The sequence below is a fragment of the Erithacus rubecula genome (assembly GCF_903797595.1).
Source record: "Erithacus rubecula genome assembly, chromosome: 3".
Taxonomy (NCBI): Eukaryota; Metazoa; Chordata; class Aves; order Passeriformes; family Muscicapidae; genus Erithacus; species Erithacus rubecula.
The window spans coordinates 68,405,610-68,426,134 of NC_136689.1; the positions used below are offsets into that span (position 1 = coordinate 68,405,610).

The 20,525-nt window shown below is 43.7% G+C and overlaps 1 protein-coding gene across 4 annotated transcripts in view; it reads right to left on the reverse strand.

Annotated features, from left to right (window-relative positions):
• Nucleotides 1–4,438: 4,438 nt before the first annotated feature.
• TNFRSF11A (TNF receptor superfamily member 11a) overlaps nt 4,439–20,525 on the reverse strand; it is a 28,164-nt gene continuing 12,077 nt past the window's right edge. For 3 of the 4 annotated variants that reach the window (XM_079301643.1, XM_079301644.1, XM_079301642.1), the window contains 9 exons: nt 19,784–19,865; nt 19,235–19,360; nt 18,544–18,687; nt 17,367–17,460; nt 16,926–17,020; nt 15,967–16,074; nt 14,079–14,131; nt 11,597–12,446; nt 4,439–7,553 (listed from right to left, as the gene is read on the reverse strand). In XM_079301643.1, coding sequence (XP_079157769.1) covers nt 7,198–7,553; nt 11,597–12,446; nt 14,079–14,131; nt 15,967–16,074; nt 16,926–17,020; nt 17,367–17,460; nt 18,544–18,687; nt 19,235–19,360; nt 19,784–19,865 — 1,908 coding nt within the window. In that variant the 3' untranslated portion in view covers nt 4,439–7,197. The remainder of the gene's footprint in view (nt 7,554–11,596; nt 12,447–14,078; nt 14,132–15,966; nt 16,075–16,925; nt 17,021–17,366; nt 17,461–18,543; nt 18,688–19,234; nt 19,361–19,783; nt 19,866–20,525) is intronic. The other variant, XM_079301645.1, reaches the window with a different exon arrangement.

Consider the following 20,525-nt stretch of genomic DNA (forward strand, 5'->3'; position numbering starts at 1 on the left):
CTTCAAGGGAATCATGTCAACAGCTCAGCAGGCCCTGCAGCAGGCATGTTCTGGTCACTATAAAACAGGGCACAGCTTTTTGTGTCCACTCATCCTGCAAAGGAACCATGTGAGATATTTTACTTAGAAATAGAGTCCATCTTTAATTTAGAGCAATTCTGCCTCTCAGCCATCCTCAGCAACACACAACTATCCTGTGAGGGAAAAAGAGTCTGGCATGGAAGAGCTGTTACTGTCAAAGTAACCAAAAATATGAGGATCCAAAAGAAAACAAGCCTTTTAAGACTTTTAAAAATTATTAATGGGACAGAATTCTTGAGTGCGTTTTTCCATCTCTTCCTAAGTAAGAATAAAAAATACTAAACTGATTTCCAGTATTTTTCATCAACAAACCACCAGCTACAGCACTTCTACAAAGCAGACAGAAGTGTAGTGCAGTGAACCCAAATGGGATCTGTCAAAGAACATGACTTTGAAGAGAAGAGACTCAAAGGGTATCAATATCTAAATATAGTAGGCCAGCCTGAGAAAACCCAGGTATTTACGTGGATTTATTTTTTATGCCTCTGTCATACTTGGAGCATCCCTTCAGACAAAGGGGACAAAATCTTGGCAATGACTGTTTTGTGTAAGTGAAGACAATGAACTGGACAGGTTTCTAATGTATCCCTGAAGTGTGGCCCATCCAGCAGATAGGCTGGATCCAAAGGGTGTGGATGAAAAGAACAGGGGTGGCAGGAAACATTCATGAGCAGCCTGCAGAGATAATCATTAGAACTACTGGTACCATCTCGTTCTCCAATACATTCAAAGAGTGTTCCCAGAAGAAAATTTGGCTGTGCACTGTGGGCAGCTGCATTTTTAAGTGGAAACCCCTGTTAAATTATAATTTTTTATAGCATGAGCTCTACCATCTGTTGTCTAGCTCATATATGACCAGCTAAGCTTGCAAAAAACTCAACAAAGAACTGAAATGATGCAAAAGGCAAATGTCCCTGGCAAAAATGTTTTGTATTTCCCATAGGGAGCAAGAACTTTTGTGCTTGAGTGGTGCCTACAACACTAAAAGGGAGATAAAAGAATGTTAGAACTGAACAAAACCAGAGAGAATAAAGAAAATAAGCTGCTTCCTAAGGATATGTAATTGAGAACTGTAATGGAAGGCCTGCATGCTAAAAAACACCTTCTAGACACTCATTTGAGGTGCTTCAAATAATTGAGACTTTGTATAAATAGCCTTCCATTATAATCCAGTGATGACCAATAGGAACAGCCTACTGATGCAGTGGTCTCTGCATTTGAAATAGTTTGTCCTCCTGCTGCTCCTGGAAAATTTCAGTTCATTTTGTATTCACAGATTTTTTTTTTGAGAGAGACAGACATACACAGGCCTGACTTCATCTGATGTAAACCCTGGAGGAGCTGCCAGCTGCTTCTTCCCCTGCAGGACAGAAAAGACTGAGGTCTCATTGGATAACACCTGATACTGGACACCAGGAATGACAAAGCCACCAGGATGCTGCTGGCCACGCTGCCATTTCCAGCAGCAGCAAGTTGCTGTCTTCTCCCCACATCTCTACAGGGGCATGGGATGAAGGAACACATCTTTCAGCCTCTGCTCCTCACACCACCTCTGGCCCATGCCTCTCACTCTCCCCTTCTTATAGGTGGCAAATTTGAAGGCTCATTCCCAGGCATGAGATAAAGCTTATAGACTTATAATCAGACAAAAGCACAACAGTGGGAAACTGTTAGGTTTTTCTATAATTTTAGAAACCAGCTAAAGAAATAGCTCTATTAGAAAAAAATCAACAGCTTCCAAGCTTTTGAGGGAAAATAGAAAAGAAGGAAGAGGAGAAGAGATTATACTCTATGTAAAAGAGTGATTTGAGGATATGAGCAAGAGGACAGATCAACTGGGTGTCTTTGGGTCAAAATCAGAGGAGTCACCATCAAGGCAGTGCTTGTGGTAGGTGTCTGTTATGGAAGACCTGATGTGGAAACATAACATTTTCTCAAACAATTGAAGAGTGGTGGTGGAAGCCTTGGCTGCACTGGTAAGATTATCCTACAGGAGTGTGAAGAAGGTGAGTAGGGTAACAAAGCCCAGACCATCATAACAGCAGAGTTCATCTTGCTCAGGCAGCTGTCATGAGGTATCCCAGAAGTCTGCCTTGAAAGCCAAAGGAGCACTGGGAGACATTCAGACAGCATTCTCCAAGCAGAAGAGCACTCCATCCACCTAAGCAGGCAGAGCAAGAAACCAGCCTGGTTAAACAGTGAGATACTGAAAGAACTCAGATGCAAAAAAAAGGAACATGAGAGTGATGGAAAAAGGAAGAGGCTTCTAAAGCAGAATATAGAAATATCACTAAGGCATGCAAAAATGCAGAGGGAAAGGTTAAAGTCCAGCTGTAGCCTGAGCTAGTAAAGATGTCAAGAATAGCAAGAAAGTACTTACATCCTGTATCATGTGTTAGCAAGCAGGACAAGTCAAAGGTAGGTCAACTGTTGAGTGGGGTTGGCCAATTAATTACAAATGACAGAGGAAGACCTGAAGATTTTCCTTTATGCCTTCTCTGCCTAGACCTTCATTAGGAAGGTCACACTTCCAAGTCTCTGTGGAACCAATGATGAAGCAAGTAACAAACTGCTGACAGTGGGAGAAGGCTGAGTTAGCTGAGGTATGTCTTGGCTTCTCCTGATTGCCGCCTTCTTCTTCATGCCCAGAAACAGCTTCCAGGAGAACTCTATTAATTTTTCAAGGTACTCAAGTGAGATTGACTCATTTGTAGTTTCCCAAATCTCCTTTTTTTTTCCTGTTTTTGTAGTTGTACGTAATTCTTGCCCTTTTCCAGGCAGCTGGGACTTCCCCCAAACTCCACGACCTGTCAAAGATGTTGCAGTGATGTTGACAAACCCTCCCAGCAGCTTTGGATGCATTCTGCCAAGTCCCATTAACTTGTACATGCTCCACTTGTACAGGTAGTTCCATGCACTCCTGAGCTCCTTTGCTCTCCTTGGAAACCTTTCCAACAGTTTTCTGTGAAGCTGGAATAGGAGTAATTTCATGTACGACCATCTGCGTATATTCTCTAGAAATGTGAGACCACCAATAGTAACATGATGGAACAAACCTGTCAACTTTGATGCAAGTACAAGCTGCTGCAACACTCAGGGACTGACCAAGTGGTGAGGCAGGCAAAGAAATGAACCAGAAGAGCTGTGGTAGACCCCAGCCAAAACAAAGAAACCATAAGCCAAGTAGCCAGAAGAAGAAGAAATAAAAAAGCGGTGTTGAAACACATCCGACTGGATGCTCTGGCATCCTCACCTACCGCAACAGCGCTCCTTAATGTTATGCGGTCACTGCCTCGTTCAAAAGCCAGACAGAATTGGAATAAAGCATTTTTTCACAAAGTTCATGCTTATGAATGCTCACATTGTACAACACAACAGATGTTTAACAATGTGACAAGTCAGCTGGAGGGCCTGAAGACTGGAGCAACGCTGCAGAGACAACACAATCATCTTGGAGGGCACAACCAACTTGGATGCCTGGCAGAAGGAAAAACCAAGAAACCACACTACCAAAGTGGGAGTAATGGAAACAGGGGTATATGCTGGGGTCTGCCAAGGTGCTGCAGAAGTGAATTCTCCAGTCTTGGTATATTATTTTTACAGGGGCGCTGCTGCCTAATGCATGAAGGTATTTGATAAAATGAGAGCTCTATTAAACATATAAATGTCAGTATGTGTAATAAGCACAAAGACATCTTTCAGTAGAGTTCTGTTTTATGACAGACACAGGGGTGTAATTGCTCAGATACCATCAAAATGATAAAAAGGAGGAAACCTGAATGGACAAGTAGCAATGACATTTTAGTGGTGCTACTCCTAGGTATGCTGTAAGCCACAGCCACTACTGTTTATATTGATCTTCAATGCATATTCCATTGGGATAAGAAGGGCTGCTCCAAAGTCCTTGTTTTCCCATGGATATATGCAGAATTACTCCTGCCCTGCCAGGTCTGAAAGTGGCTGACTTTCAAGAACACCTAGTATACTCACCAAGGATAATTCATATGACTTCTCAAACTAAAAGACTTGTAAAAATGCATGCTGCACAGGAGGAAACTTCAGGAATGAGTTGGAATCAGTGCCTAGTTCTCAGCAGTAAAGCTTACCACACCAGGTCTATGAGAATTCCTATCTGGCTCAGTGCAGGTGCAGAATACACATTGCAGAACACACTGTGGAAAGTAGCACTTCTTGTTAAAATAATTCAACATAAAAAAATGTTACAAAAGCCTAACTAGGAATGATATTATACTCATATTTTGCTCTTTTTTCTTTTTCCTTTAACAGGCAGAGGCATATAATAATGCATTTTATTTTCCCTATTTATTAAAATAAAACCTTCACCTCTTCTCAAATAGATATTTTGGTTTTTTATTATCATTAATTATGTGTATTACAATAGCAGCCAGAAGCCTCCAAATTAGTGCCCAATGCACAGATCCCTGTTGTACAAACAGATGCTAAAAACCACTCCCAGGTCGAAACTGATGGCAAGTGAAATCATGAGGATAGAGAAGTCCCTTTGGGATCCTTGTCTAAGGAGTCAGGCAGAGACCCAGTGAACATGCAGCATGCTAATGGCTGTGATACTGTTTTTTCACTTTGGAACAGACTAGAGGAAGAAAAAGAACTGGGTCTGTTGGTGCATCATGTTTCCCATATGGGACTCATTTCTTCATGCTTGCTGATGATCCTAGTTTCAATCCTTGCTCAGTAGGAACCTGAATTTCAACAAGCAAAAAATGTGCTCTCATTGAGGACACATAGTAAATTCCCACTGTCTCCCTTCAAACCAGGATTTTGAGCCTGCTCTCTGGTGTCAGTTACAAACCAAGGGAATAAGGAAGCTGCAGAAAGAGAAGAACACAGACCTGGGTAATTTACCCAGAGATGAGTGCAAGAATTCAGTCCTACTTGCCCTGTAAATGGGGCTGGTTATATACTTTCCAGCAGGACTGATGTCTTGGAGAATGCTTTCCAGAAAAAAGCAACTGAAAAAATTAAGATGAAAGGGGAAAATATCTATACTACCTTGCCTGAAGGTGATGGTGGTTCTGCTTCCTTGTCCTAGGGGCCTAGGGGATACAGAACTAGTCCAGAAGAGTCTAGAAAGAGATTGTAAAAGATCCAACAGGAAAGACAAAAGAATACCACAGACAAGAGAGCCTCGGTTACACGCCTTCAGAGAGGCAGAGGTAGCTTGGGCCATCACTGAATGGGACACTCTGCCTGACTGTCTGAGTCTAGGCTAGCGTGATCTAGTTTTTCAAAGGCCACACAGAGGTGGAAGTGATACTGATTGCTCATTTGCCCTTTATGCCAGTCACTCAAGAGAGAGTCTTGCACAGTTTTACTGAACTTTACATCCCAGATAGATAAACAGTGCAGAATTATTCTCCTGAGAGGTGAAGATGGCTATGCCCATCCTTTTATTTAATGCATGAGAAGCTCATTGTGACAGAGTGATCACCTTGTCAGCTTTATAGGTGCCCTTTCCCCACAGAGCAGTACAACTGCAAACAGCAGCTATTCAATGAACCCCTCAGCTTTGGAACTTTCCTGGGGAGAAGCTCTCCCAGCTAGAGACCTTTCCCACCAGGGAAGCCAAAACTATGCTAGGTAAGAGATCCCTTTGCTGTCTTGCAGGAAACAGAGCACTGGCCCTCCTGAAGGTTCCAGCTGCAGATAGATTCCTGCAAAACTTACACCTGCAGGAGAATGTCAGAAAATTATCCCTTATCAGGAAATCATTAAAAATGTTATCTTTATCTCTTGGGAGCTCCTTGAGACTCTGTTCCCTTAATCTTTTTCTCCACAGTGCCTGCTGAAGAATGCTGCAGGATATTGGACATGAACCACCTGAATAGCCAAGATTCCTTTCTAAATACAGCTACTATTATTCTTTAATGCCAAACCTTTGGTCCCATTGCTCAGATCTCAGTGTGAGAGTGGCTACACTCTGACTTCAGCTCACACAGGCCAAGTTCTGGAAATAGTTTCATGCTACGTAAGTAAATCTCTGCCTATTAATGAAAATAGCAAAGGGAATGACAAAATTGTTCAGGCAGATAAAAGAATGAGTGTTTGAACCTGACTAAATTCTCTATCTTTGGAGATGTAATCTCCAAAATAATCCCTCCCTCTCCTGTAACTCAGGAAGTAACCACAGCTGGTTGTCACAGACCCTTTCTCACCTGCTAGCAGCTCTTTGTCTTAAACTGTAGTGATGTTACTCCTGCAGCAGTGTACCAGCCACATATCACTCATCTCCAGAGCTCTGAACTTCTCTTGAGAGCTGCAATAAGGCAGAGGTGAATCAGGGTCACTATAAATGTTCTTTGCTTGAGATTAATCTGGTATGATTTTGAGGCATATCAGCTGTATTTTGCATGTTATCATCTGCTTGTGGCAGCATTACACACACCTATTTATACCCACAAGTCAATAAGGGGCAGCCCAGGACCTTGGCTCTGGTGCTGATTTGGGACTAGAGTGTCTGCTTCCTTGGGGGAAGATGGGAAGGGATGATGCCACCTCCACATCACCACTGGGAGGCAAAGGTTGCAGCAGCACCACGGCTCCCTTCTACCTCCAAGACCTAGCAAAATGAGTACAGCTTAGTTGCAAAAAAGAAACCCTGAGGCAGAGCTCAGGGGTTCCCATGAGTCCAGTCCTCAGCCACACAGTCCCCTCTCCAGGAGCATCCTGCACTCCTGGCCAGCAGTGCTCTCCTCCTCAGAGTCCCCACATCAGTGGATCTCAACTCCCTTTTGCCACTTGCCAGGGATAGGTGGCAGGGAATGGAAGGCAGGCAGGGAGCCCATTTCCCAGTGGGGGAGAGGAGAAAGCTCTGCTGCTGCTTCTGCAGCAGGGGCAGCGTGCCTGGCTTCACACGTGCGCCCGTCCCCATCGGCCCCCTCCACCCACAGCACCACCACCACTGACACGTGCGCCATGAGGGTCCTTCCAGCTGAAAAATTTCCCAGGAGACGCTGGCGCAGCAACAGTCTCCCAGTCTGTCGTGACACCCAGGATTTTGGCAGAACGGCAGCAGCCCCACACCCCATGGGGGCTGTGTGCCGGTGCCCCGGCCCGCACTGAGGACACCGTGTCCCCTCAGTTCAACACCTTCTCCGAGAAGTGTCCCAGCTTCCCTTCCTCCTGCACGGGCTGGGAAGCTTGTCCACCGCAGGGTGAGCCCCGCTCCTGGGCCAGGGCTCCGCCCGGGGCCGGGCGGGCGCCCTGCAGCTCCGCACACTTCTCCTTGTAGTGCTGCGCGTTGCCGGCGAAAGTCTCGCAGCGGCTCAGGTTCTCCTCCTGCACGGGGCTGCCCACGTTCTCCTCGCTCAGCCCTGAGGCCGCTGCCCCCTCCTGAGAGTTCTGGCTAAGGTAGACAACAATGATGTCGCCCTTGAAATTCATTACTTGCCCACTTGAAATAAAGGTGGAGTTACTGTTTCCAGTCACATTTCCTAAGGAAGGAGGGGGGAGAAAAGAAGACACACATGATTAATATTTTCCGCTCACAAGGTGGACACTTAGTGCAGTGAACTTAATCTGCTGTGGTGGCTTTGTTCTTGTTCCATTATCTTTTCCCCTGTGACACGAGTATGCTCCTATAATCAATGCCTTCCACTGGACCTTTTCATTATTTCCATTTTTGTCTTCTCAGGACAAAGTCTGTCATATGCAAGGAGCCTGTCTGGAAGAGTTGGAAACATTTTTCCTCTGAGCTGCGATCTGGGAAGCCAGAAAGAGGGTGACAATCTCTTGCTCCCTGTGCTGCCTGATGCACAAAGCTGAGTCCAATCTGCCTCTGCCTGCGGCTTGTGAGGAAATGCTAATTATTTCTGATTATGAGATTTATTTTTTCTTGGAGTCCCAGAAATCACACTGTTTACCAAAGATGCAATAAACCCCCAATTAATCTTACCATTTTAGACAGTAGGCTTACTGAATAAATACTGAAAGACTTAACATCAGATCACACAGTGACACAGTGTCCAAACAACACAGAGCTTATACAATTATGTTATATAGTCCAGATCCTCCATGCAAATACACTCTGGCACTCACCTAGCCCCTGCATGGATTTAGCTGGATATAGACTGACGCCATTGAAGAGACAGAGTCTATAATATAGCAACTTAACAGAGTTATGGTTTCAGTCAGTCTGCCTGAGGTTAGAGATTTTTCAATATAAATGCCATCTTTCTGCTATTCAAGGACTGGGCTGCTGACCTAAGTGACAGCAGGACTGGGCTCTGGGAATTAATAAACTTTTCTCCAAACATCAAACTAACAAGCTTGATAAAGTCCGAAAATGAAACAAACTTTAGAAACCAAGTAAACAAAATTTTTCTAGCCTGTGAAAGCCCTTACTAAGAAATGGTCTTCCTGCTGTGTTTCACTTCATCATTACTTGCAGTCTGATCCGACTCTTTTTAGATATTTTGTGCCTTTCTTCATTACATTCCTCAACACTTGAGACATTCCCATTTCCCTTGCAGACAAACATGGCCCAGCCCAGAGAAATGCTGTTTTTCCAGTGGCCACGGGTGATGTTTGCACACCAGCCTTGGGCAGTGGTGTCCAGCTGTGTAGAGAGCTCTGTGCCCACTCAGAGCTGAGTCTGGGCAGCACTTGAGCATCTCTCTAATAGGCCCCCCTTAAGCAACCTTATTTATTTCACCTAAACCACTGCATTGCTAGCTCTTTGCTTTCTTTCCAAGTGCTGTTGATTAACATGAGATGTCCATAAGGGTTTTCTCTGCAGGAGCTATTCCCTGCTGGTTCTTTCCCCTGTGTTTGATTCAGTTTGGCTGTTTGCCATGAACAAAACTCTTGGACATAATGGCAGTACAAAAATAACTGTTTGTCTTTAAACAGACTGCCTTGCAAAAGGTGCTGTGAATAAAGTTACCAGTGCTCAGCATGAGATCAAAAATTTAGAAATATAAGTGAGAGAGCAGAGGGAAAAGAAAGGCAGATTAACACATTTATAATGTTTAGCTGAATGTGGCTGGAAAACCTTCTGTGCTTTCTGAAGACACCATGCTGAAACAAAAGGATATTTAAGGCCTGAAGGCACAGAAAATGGACACAAGAGCTTCCTACACTGTGCCAAGAAAAGTGCTTCCAACCTAAAAAGTATGAGGGATACATTCAGAGTGAAGGCATTGTTCTCTGCAATGTTTCAGCCTTTTTGATCTCTTTAGACTATCTGATATTAGTAACAAAGACAGATTAACTTTTGTGGTAATTGTTCACCAGGAACTGGAACAACACAAGCAAATAATTTTCTCTGAGACATTTAATGGCCTCTAGGTGGTGAGAACTGTTTGTCACTGCCAAACCAGGCTGGTTTGGGATCTGGAAGTGAAAGGCTTTTGAAAAACCAGTCTCAATTATGAGTCAGCTAAGTTTTCCTGCACTGATGTGTTGCACTGTAGCCCTGCACAGGACTTTAGGTGGGCTTGAACTGACTCTTCATGTTCTGACTGCCTCCAGGCTTGTGGGCTTTGAAGAACTGCTTGAAATCCATCTCCAGTGGTGACCCCTGGAAGGGGCACCTGTCCAGAGGTCCACTTTGGTTCTCTAGGATTGTTTCACAGGAGGAACAGAGTTTACCAGTTCTGTTGTCATTTTGAGTGTTAGTGAACCAAGACCAAAACTTCATGGAATTTCCAATGGTCTTTTTCTTCCCATTTTTCATCCACCCTCTTTTGTATCATTCTGTTTCAACAAAACTGTATGCAAAGCCTGGTGGCTTCAGTTGCTTTGAGAAGCTTTACAGAAAGTTATTTTACACACACATTTCTTCCATCTGGGCATTTCACAAGACCTGGCAAAATGACAGATGCTGATGCACCCACACGTGCAGCCCTGGTGTGGCTGGTGGGCTGCTTCAGTCAGGAACCTATGGCTAAACTCTGTCCTGGTCCTCATGCAACCAGGCACTGCCTGGGGGCATGGCCATTCTGTGGGCAGGAAAATTACTCAGCCAGCAAACCAGGTTACCTACAGATCAACTAACCCACGCTCTGATACTGCCCACAGCTCTGTTAGTATCTTCTTGCAGTCATGTGTAAAAACTGGCAAATTAGAAACACGGTATCTGTGCACAGGTTTCACCAGATGGCACTATAGCATGTACATATCCAAAGGCACAGACACAATTAAAATCCCATATAAAGAATGGTGCTGCAGATCTAAGATGGCACTTGCTAGCACAGCAATTACATCCAAGCTCTCCTGTTTGCTCTATCCTTCCTTAATATTTTCTCTTTCTCTTTGTGTCATATTTAGAAAGAAAAACAGTACCAAATATAACTTAACTTTCAGTTGTACCTCAAGAGTTCAACAATAACAAAAAAGATAATCTGTGTCCTCTTTACTCCTGCTGTATTTTGTACAGACCAGACAGTGAAACTGAAGCAGCAGAAAGTTTCTGTTCTTCTGCTACACACTTTTAGATTTCCATAAGGAATGCATGTTGAGAGAGGAAGGGCCTTCAAGTGTGTTGTTTTGGGGCTTTGGCAGACTGACAAGAATGTCTCCATAAGAAATTTGAAGGCACGATTGGTTTCAAAGAAGGGCAACAGCTTACAACTGCTGTGGGTATTACAGTAATACTTGGATGTCCCGCTCAACACTAAGGTCTCATTACGCTTGGCAGTGCACAGATATAAATAAAAATAGAGCACCCAACTTTATGAGATTATAATCTAAAATGACCAATAACATATGACAGACAGATTGCAGACTTTTATACTGAAAAACAGTCTGGGGAAGAAAGGTTTCATCCAGAGAAGGTGTGAAACTTCCTTTCTGCTGGTTCTGCTTCAGTGATTTTTTCTCCTGTTTTCATTTTCATTCATCAGTGTTTCAGAGATGTTTAGCGGACAAATTATATGTGTATGGAGAAACAGTGTCTGTGTGAAACTATTTTATGTGAATGCTTATGTCCCAGAAAATAAAAACAGAAAGAAAGAGCTATAAGCAGAAAATTGCAGATAATCTCTTAGACCCAGTCACACAATCATCTTACAGCTCCAGCTGGAGTTTCACTGACCACTGTATAAATGTAACTGACTTAAATCTAATGTCAAAAATATGTGTGCACACTGGTGAATGAAAAGTATCTGTCTGAGCATTATGCAGCCTTCCTTAGCTCAGCCTCTAGGTTCCTATATTGTGTTCTTTCTAATTTTCTCCAATACACACACCTGGTAACAGAACTGCCAGGCCTCTGCAGTGATAGCCAGAAAGTGGGTTCTGCATTGCTGGTTAGGTCAGGGTGGGACAATGGTACATTTCTGGGCTCATTCTTCTTGCAGAATTCAATACAAAACAAATGGCCATAAGATTTCAGGATTTTTTTCAGACTACCTTCAGGGCAACTAAGTGAAAAAGTATAATTTTCTCCTCCTAAGTCAGATCCTCTGAATACTACTGAGCTAGCAAAGGGAACAATCCTATACAACTGTGTATGGATGAAGTCTAATGGGCTTACCAGATGCTGGAGGGAGGTCTGAAGTGCTGCTGCTTGTCCCTGAAGTGCTGCCGTGGGTCCCTGAAGTGCTTCTGTTTGTGTTCTGGTACTTCATGTTGGTACTATCTGAAGGTGCATCTTCCACACCAAGATCATTTGCTGAAGTGCTCTGACCAGCAGAGAGAAAATTCAAACCACAGGTGCACTGGGCACAGGAACCAGTTTCTGGGGAGGTGGAGGTGCTGTCAGCTGCAGCACAATAGGGTTTGCTACACTTTCGGGGAGATTCTCTGTACAAAATGCCACACCTCACACAGATCTTCTCTGAGTCACAGTTTGTTGCAAAATGATCTGTGTCTTTGTTGCATGTTTCCTTCAGGCAACTGTGGGCACGTTGGCAAGATTTCTGTAGAAGTTGTTCTGTGGCAATGTGTGCCCTGTCTGTGTTGGAAGGAGGGTGAAAGCCTTGAGAGACTGATACATCCTCTGTGCTCCCAATACCTGAAAAGTACTGGTTCAAGCTGTCATTCTCCCCTGCCTCCATTGGTTCTGAAAATGATGACACGGTTTTACTGGCAGTCCGACTTAGTAAAGATAAATAATCAGTATTATTGAGATCCTTATCCATGTATTCATCTTCTGTGGGAACTGGTGGGAACTGGTAATCAGTCTCAGTCACCACAGAAAACTCTCCTGCCTCACAGGGCTCTGTGCTGGGGCTCTCATTCCTGCAAGGAGTGTGACCAGAGGTGCAGCACGAGTTTCCAGGGACAGGAGAGCCCGAGGGGACCAGGAGACTCGTGTCTTCAGCAGTCTGGGGGACAGCAGCATTTGTGATGTTCACACTAACAAATGCATCTCTGGGGGGTTCCTGAAAGAAATAAAAAACAGATTTAACACAGATCAACATGAAGTTATATTTTAGACAAAGAAGCAAAAGGTAAGATCATGGTCCTTCCTCTGTGTGGAGCTGCTGAGGTTGAGCAGTGCTGCTATACTTGAGTCTTGATGTGCAATTCTACTCTGCTGTGAAACTGTGACTGGCGATGCTGGGCTCAGCAGGTGTTCAGAATGAAATCTGGTGTCCTGGGATGTGATGACATTTAATCTTGTGACACAACTAGTCCCCCTTTTTTTCAAGGGCACTAAAGAAGAGTTAATAAACCTAGAAGAGTTGCTGGATTCTGCTGTTCCTTATGGACCATTAGTAAGACTCACCTAACTGCTTATTAGGTTTTGGAAACACTCGTGTCTGAAGGGCTATTGATCTATGAACGCCTTACTGAGGGCTGAATTTTTAATATAAGCAATGACTTATATTAAGTAAGAACCTGTGTTGATTCAGAAGTTCTGAGACAAGCTAGAAGAAAACACAATCAAGGTTGTATTAACCTGAAAGGTTAGGACAACAAATGCAAAAGCCCATGACATCCTGTTGTCACAGTACTTGACAAAGTAAAGCTACATTTTTGGTAGCAGCTCCAAAAAAGGGTTGGGAAATACTTCAGGGGTTTTCTTCAGTTTGTACAAGTTGTGCCTTAAAGATGGGTGTTTAGGAACTGATACCTTTAATTTCTAGCATCTGTTCAGATCTTCCAGGACAGAAAAGAGAGTGTAAGTGCTGCCAGCCACTAATTGCTGTTGATTCACTCCTCTGTCCCAGAGGATCTGAGCAGCTGCCAAGACAGGAGGTTGCATGAAGACTTATGAGACAAAAGAGGAACTGCCTGCTCAGAAAGGTGGGGTTTTTTTGGTATGTTTGGTTTTTCTTTTAAGCAATGAAATTTGAGTCTTTCAACAACTAAGCTCATCACAGCTCCTAGAAGGGGTGGTAGGACACCTGGGACACCTTAGTCCACATCCACAGTGTTAAGCAGGCTGTGCACATGAGCTTGAACCAGTGCCACCATCTGTTTCAAGCATGGGGCTGCTGTTCTTCCAGAGCAAAAGCTCTTATTTATTTCATATTGGAATGCACAAGCAGGATTTCTTCCTCCCTAGAATTAAGGAGTCAAACAGTTTATTTAGCTGATGGCTCTGTGTTTAATGCCTTGCATGCCTGGCATTTTTTGCATGACCCAAATCCACGTTTCCTCCCTGTGAGCACTCTGGTATGTAACAAGAGGCAACTCAGCTGAAGCTTTTCCTGCACTTAGGATTTAGAAAGGCTCTCTCAGGTGTTCCTAGGCAGCCTCAGGTATTCAGCAACCAGTGGGTTCATGATTAACTTTCTTGTGATAAATATTAAATAATCACAAGATCTTTATCTCTGTTAAGACTGGCTGAAACCAGAGAGCAGGTTCAGAAGCTATTTGTGAATGGTGATTTCACATGTCTCACATTTACAGAAAACCAGACTGAAAAAGCCAAAGCTGCGAGAATTTTTGAGGAACTCAAAAATTGTTTTCTAGCCAAAGATTACCATGGAGTCTGCTTCAGAAGGGATATCAGGAATGCCACGAGGAAAACACAAATGAGAAAATGCTACCATATTTGACTTTACCTTTGTTCCTTTTATTTGGCTGCACACTTCATTAGCCCAGTTCTGTAGATCTGCTGTAGGGAAAACAAAAGAGCAGATGTAACATATAGCAGGCACTTAAGTTAACCACAGACCTAAACACCCACAGTCATTCACAACCCGCAATATCATATTAAATAAAACCAGCAAGCCTGTTTTTACTGCCTGTTCAAGTGGCCCAGCATCGGCCCAGCTGAGGATTCATTGTAACTGGAACAGGGATATATTTCTGTGGAACAAATGTTTCCAAGCTCCTAAAATAGACCACGGTTAAACTGTGTTCCACATCAAATGGGGTTTCTTTCCTGGTCATATGTCACACCAAGCTATGACTGGCCCAACAAGACCTGCTCACAGCAGAAATGGTCTATTTCAAGAGAAGTCACATGGATGGCCCAAAGGCCCTTCCCAGACAGGAGTGAGAAGCCTGGAGAGAAGAGGGTAAGCCACTGAAACCACAGGATGGCAGGGTCAAATATAGCATAGTCCACTTAATCAGGGTATGCATAATGGGGAAATTCATTCCAATTTCTTTGGAGTATCTCCCAAGGAAAAGCTTTAAGTCCAACATGCTTTAGGGCAACAACTGACACAGTGAGTAATTCTCAGTTTGTGTTTATAAATTCAGGAGACTTTGCAGGGCTCAAGTCCCTTGTACATTTGAAGTTTACGATGGTTTTGCATGGCTGAAGATAGATCAGCTGAGCAGCCACTGCCAGTTCCCAGCAATGACTCTGTTGCTCTGATGTTGATTTACCACCAGTGTCCACACCAAGCAGGAAGGGCTTCTTCCCAAGCCTGAAATTCTCCCAGGCTCGGGTGAGCAGTATTCCCCACGTGAAGGCAAGGAGGGACTGTCACTGCAGAGCAGCAGGGCAATCAAAAAGTCAGAGAAATTGCATTCCCCCCTAACCTGCTCTGCATTGCAAGTATTTGGTTTGTGAGCAGAGTCACCATTTCCTCCAGCCCATCCCAAAAATTCCAGATTTAGCACAACCCATGTTTAGTGTGGCAGAGGCAGCCTATTTCTAAAACACAGGCTGAAATATACTTTACAAGAAGTGAGTTCTGTCTTCCTTTCCACTGCTCCCAGAACTTCTCATAAATTGCTTGGACTTGGGAAAGTAAATGATAGAAAAAGCTTTCCATGTTTAGGGGGAAAAAAATAAAAATGAACAGAACAACAGAGGTATGTCCTTCACTAAAGAGACTCCAGGCTTAACAGAAAGTGGAGGAATGTGAAGGTATTTCCACCCTATTAATGATAAACTCAGTATCCTGCTGTTATCCAGTATGACTTTGGCTAGAATTTTTCTATTTTTCTACTTTAACTATTCATTCTATTTCCTTCTAGTATTTCTTCAATACCTCATCAGAACTTCAGCTTTCAGCTAAAAAGATTGTCTCCATCACATTCTTAAATACACATAAGGCCTTTGTCTTGAAATCCATATTTTAACCTGTTCAGATGCAGGTTTTTGGGAGGGAGTGAAAGTAAGGTGAAGAAGACAGGACTTCTATCTGTCCCTTTGGCCAAGGAGTCAGCTGTGCCAGGTGCTTCAGAGCAGCCAGGCTGCTATGAAAGTCCCCAGCACCAGCCCTCCTCCTTCCAACCACAGTCATGTCTGCCCTGAGGATGGGCACTCCATGGATCAAGTGTAGTACACTGCAAATTACTGTCTGCCTAGAAGAAAGGAATTTTTAGACTGGCTTTGTGCTAGATAAAGCATATCCATATGGACAGACACAATGATGGCAAAGAACTTTCAATGTAATTTCTGAGCTTCTTAATGTGTTGGCTAACCATGAAATCAGGGTGCACAGAGAGCCACAGTTGTCACACTCATGAATACCATTATCTATGATGTACCTGTCAGCTTTTTTCCCTTCTTCTTGTAGTACACGATGAAGATGACAATGCCAATTAGTGTCACAAAAAACAAGATGACAATCAATACATATAAGATCTTGCTTGTTCCTGCAGGGTATAAAAAAGATAGTGTCATCAACACACAGCAGTATGAAAATCCTTGCTCATTTTACCTACTTTTCTACAGGAGAGAGTTGTTTTTCCTTCCTATTTGATCTTTAGTTTCTATAATAAGAAGAATAACTCTCATTGCTCATGTAGTTCTGTGACAAGCAGTCACATTTGGTACCTGGTACCAAGACATCTCCATAAAACCAGAATCTTGGCGCTACAGAGCAATGTTTGTCTGGTCAGGTTTCTTTTAATGCTCCTGCCAGCAGGTCACAGGGCTGAGCATGTTCTACTTAGGCACTGAAGACACACATTTCATAGAGACAATAGATACAGGTGGAAAAATTTTTCCTACATTTCAGGTTATGGTGGGTCACTGCATGCCAGGGAAGCAACCTCCTTGGTACCATATCCACAATGAAGAAGGAAATGGACAGTGGGCAAGAAGGGATATCTGGGAGGGATCAGGCTGAGACTGTATCATTGCTGCAAAGCAAGCAAGGAGAGCAGCTGCTAGTCTTTATACATGTAATGTGCATATGGAAAGCCTACAAAAATGAACAAGCTGAAAATGTGATGGAGACATGAGTGTAACATGGCTGTAACAGCAATACTGCTATGCAGTTTTAGTGGGAGGTGTCAAACCCAGCTTAACAGTGGACACAGGCCCTAGAGTCACCAGGTTTGAAACAATTTTTAAAGGTGGGATTTTCCAAGAGTACTGTCTTGGTCTCCCTAGAGTCACCCACAACGAGAATGGATTTAAGCCAGCCCAAATCTCTAGTAATCACATCCCTCCTCCTCCCCTCTGCTACTTTCCAACTGACAATCCATATGAGGACACAAACCATCTTCTGATGGCTCAGGCATCTTCCGTTCTTTACAAACTGCATCAGACTTGTCAGTCCCAGGCACACTTTCTTCCAATCCTAGAGCTGTACAGCTAAAAAAGAAAGACAAAGAGGCTAGGTTCTTTCAAGGAAGCTTGTTGTGCTTCCTACACTTATGCAGAGCAGTACTTTCTGTTGTAAAATACTACATTTTTCTACCTCTAAGAACCTCAGATACTTTATTTTCTGCTCAGCAGTTCTGCTGTCACTGCTGTCTCTTGTTCTCCTACAAGGAGAATTCAAGTTTCAGCCTGATAATGCCTTCATGACTGCACAGCCAATACTGATGCTCCATGTGCCTTACAGGCAGCCTGTAACACCCCACTGAGAAATGCTTTTGCTCAAGCTTCTCCCTGCCTTCTGGCTGTTGTGGTCCATTTACAACACCCAGGGACTTACTTGGTCCAGGATTTACACTCGTCAGTGGATGAAAGGACCTTGGAGAAGTAGCCTCTGGGACATGGTATGCACATTGTGTCCCTGTCTTGTTGCACTGTGTGTAGGAAGGAAAAATGTCATAGATAAGTTCCTGTGGGTTGCTTCCAAGCAAGAGGAAGGTAACTATGCTCCCCATCCTCCTGCTCCCCTCTCCCCCCACAATGCCTCTAAAAGCTTTCACAAAGAGTGGGGTCTTAGGTTATATTAAGGCAGCAATGACAGTTCCATCAAGTACCCAAAGTCTCACCTGAGCACTTCTCTACAGGATCAAAATGAAAATTGATCAGGAGCCATTTGTGTTATTTATTGTAAAATAACACACAGCTGTTACATCCTTCCCCTTCTATTTATTCCCTCATGATGATGCTGTGTCACAGACAGTGATGCTGACTGGTATTGTCACTTCTATGCAGCCACAGCAAACAAAATGCTGTATCAGGGTTTGTTAGGCAAGGGAAAAAACAGCAGCTGTTCTCCAGACACATTAAACATTTCTTCCTCCATTACTCTATTACTTGCTGCATTTTGGAGTTCCTTATGCCTGGTGCAGCTGTTCCCAGCTCTGAACTTAACTATCTGTTTTCCACCCACAAAACACCTGCATCTTTTTTTAATTAGACTTAAGAGTAAATTAAATGTCTGTAATTAACCTTTGTACTACTAGCCATACAAAACAGAATACTTGCTAAAACAGAATACATGAGCTACGTGAAAAGTTTTAATCACTTGTAATATTAAAAAATGGCAAAGCAAAGTCATTGCACAAAACAAGATTGCAAATCTGATCTAAGGAAAAGCCTCCAAAAGAGTGCTTCTCTGAATACAGGAGCAATGCATGACCTAGTGACTCACAGTCAGACACCTCAGCAAACACTAGAAATGTACTGGACACCTTGCATGTCCACGTGATATCTTGCAGAAGTCACTTGATCCAAGACACTATTTGAACTATGGAGGCAGCAGCCTTGAAGATGTGAATAGTCCAGAAGGATTATATGCAGCTATAATGACAACTCAGACACACATCCTCTGTTGACAGTGGTCTGAGAGACTGAAGGACCCTCTCTAATGTCACTGGCCTCACCCAGTAGGGCTGAGCTGCACATTTCACTTTGTTCATGCCCTGTCTGTATCTTACCAGGAGGCTTGACTCCGAGTCCAGGAGCACACATGGTGTTTCGCTGACAGCAGTCGCAGTCCTCGCTCCAGTGGTAGCCCATCGTACAAGCACACTGCCGCTGGAATGTGCTGTTGCCTGGGTTCACTTCTCTCAAGGCTTTCCCTAAAAGAGAAAGAAGATGAGAGTAAAATCCTCTCTGACAACAAGCCTCAAGTTTCTGAACCTCCTGTTCTACCTATGTGCTTTGCTTGAATGGCAGATGGAAACCCATTCATGTTAGAGGAAATAGTGTATTTCAGGAAGCAGGGGAGACCCTTGGTCAGCACGGGGCTCCTCACCCACTGCACTCCTAAACAATGCATTTCCTTGTGGCTTTTGCAGAAAGTAAACACAGCATTTGCAAGGCTGAGACAAACACATTAGGGGAAGTGAATGCAGAGCGTGCTGGGCAAAAGGACAACTTCTAAAATCAGCTCACAGGGGTGAATGGCCCCAGTGAAGATAAGCACTATCAGAACAGAGACTGCAGTCATGGTGCTCTGTATAGCACAGGATCTCTACTGTCTAGGCACCTCCCTCTCTGCCAGGCTCTTTGCAAGATGAGCCTTCAGTGTTGGGCACCTGAACAAAGCAACTTCCCCACATCCACTTTTCCATCTTCCTGATCCACTGATTTGGATTAAAAGGTTCTGCAGTATGAACAGCTCACCTTGATCGCATATTTTATGTAGTAAGCATTTATCTTCTTCATTCCAGACATCCATATACTCGTTTGGGCCACATGGCTGGCAAATGCTATCAGAAGTAGCAGTGCATCTGGCAGACAAATACTTCCCTGTGATTGAGAAAAGAACAAGTAGGTCATCTGGAAGCTGCACAGCAGCTGTCTAAGGAGGTTAGAGAAAAAATAAGAGGTTGGGTGCTAATACCCCTGTGGACAATTTTTTCTTCCTGCACCTTTTTAGTCTGTCAATCTGGTTCCCATTTAGTGTGGCACTGAAACATCTGTGGATGGTCTGGGAACACAAGAGTTGAGCTGCTTTCTGTCTCCTGCAGTGGTTAAGTGCTATCCCAACAAAACAGCTGCTGTGGCCTTTGCTGAGGCCAGCAGGACCACTCCTGCCCTTAGAAGGAACTCGAGATCAGGCACCTGCAGGGCACGTGCCAATCCATCAGCAGTCACGAGAGCTGACTGCCTCACCAGCGACCAGCAGAGCAGCTCCTAATGAGCCTCTCAGCCCAGTCAGTGCTCACATACCTGGCTCACACTTCCTGCAGCACCGTCCAGAGTACTCATAGTGTTGTTCACTCTCACACGGCGGAGTGATTTGTAGTGACAGCTGGAGAAGGGAAGGGAAGAGAGGACATAAGAACCAAAACACCTGGAGAGCTTCAGACCTACCCAGTCCTAGTGCTGGCAGAGAGAAGAAATACTTTCCATCTGTAAAGCATTGTGGAAAGCCAAGCAATAAAACTTACCCAACATTTGTGACATCAAAGGTGCTTTGTAGACATGCTAAGGGTATGTACTTGATGCTGTACTCACAGGGACTTTTAATAGAGCCAGGTGACAAATAAATAACCCATCTTGCAATTTGGCCTGCTACATAACCTTTTCTTACAGTACCCTTCTATTTGAAATCTATGACTTTTAAAACAATTGTAAAGACAAAAAAAAAAAAAGGCATAGAGATACCTCTGTCGTCTCTTCCACAGAAATTAGCTCAGATCAAGATCTGGGAAACTGCCAGTTTTAATGTAGAGCATTAAGCAAACAAGAAAAGTGAATGATTTATAATCCTGAAAAAGAAGAAGTTCCCAGCTTCCCACTGGGATACAAAATGCTCCTGGCTTGTCCTATGAAATCTGGACTTAAATTTTGCAGCTTTTTATGCTCCCACTGTGTCCTGCAGAGGTGGTCTCATGGAACTGAGGCAGCCATCCAGAAAGGCAATGCAATTAAGCCAACGCCTTTTTGTGTCTCAAAAAAACCAAAATAA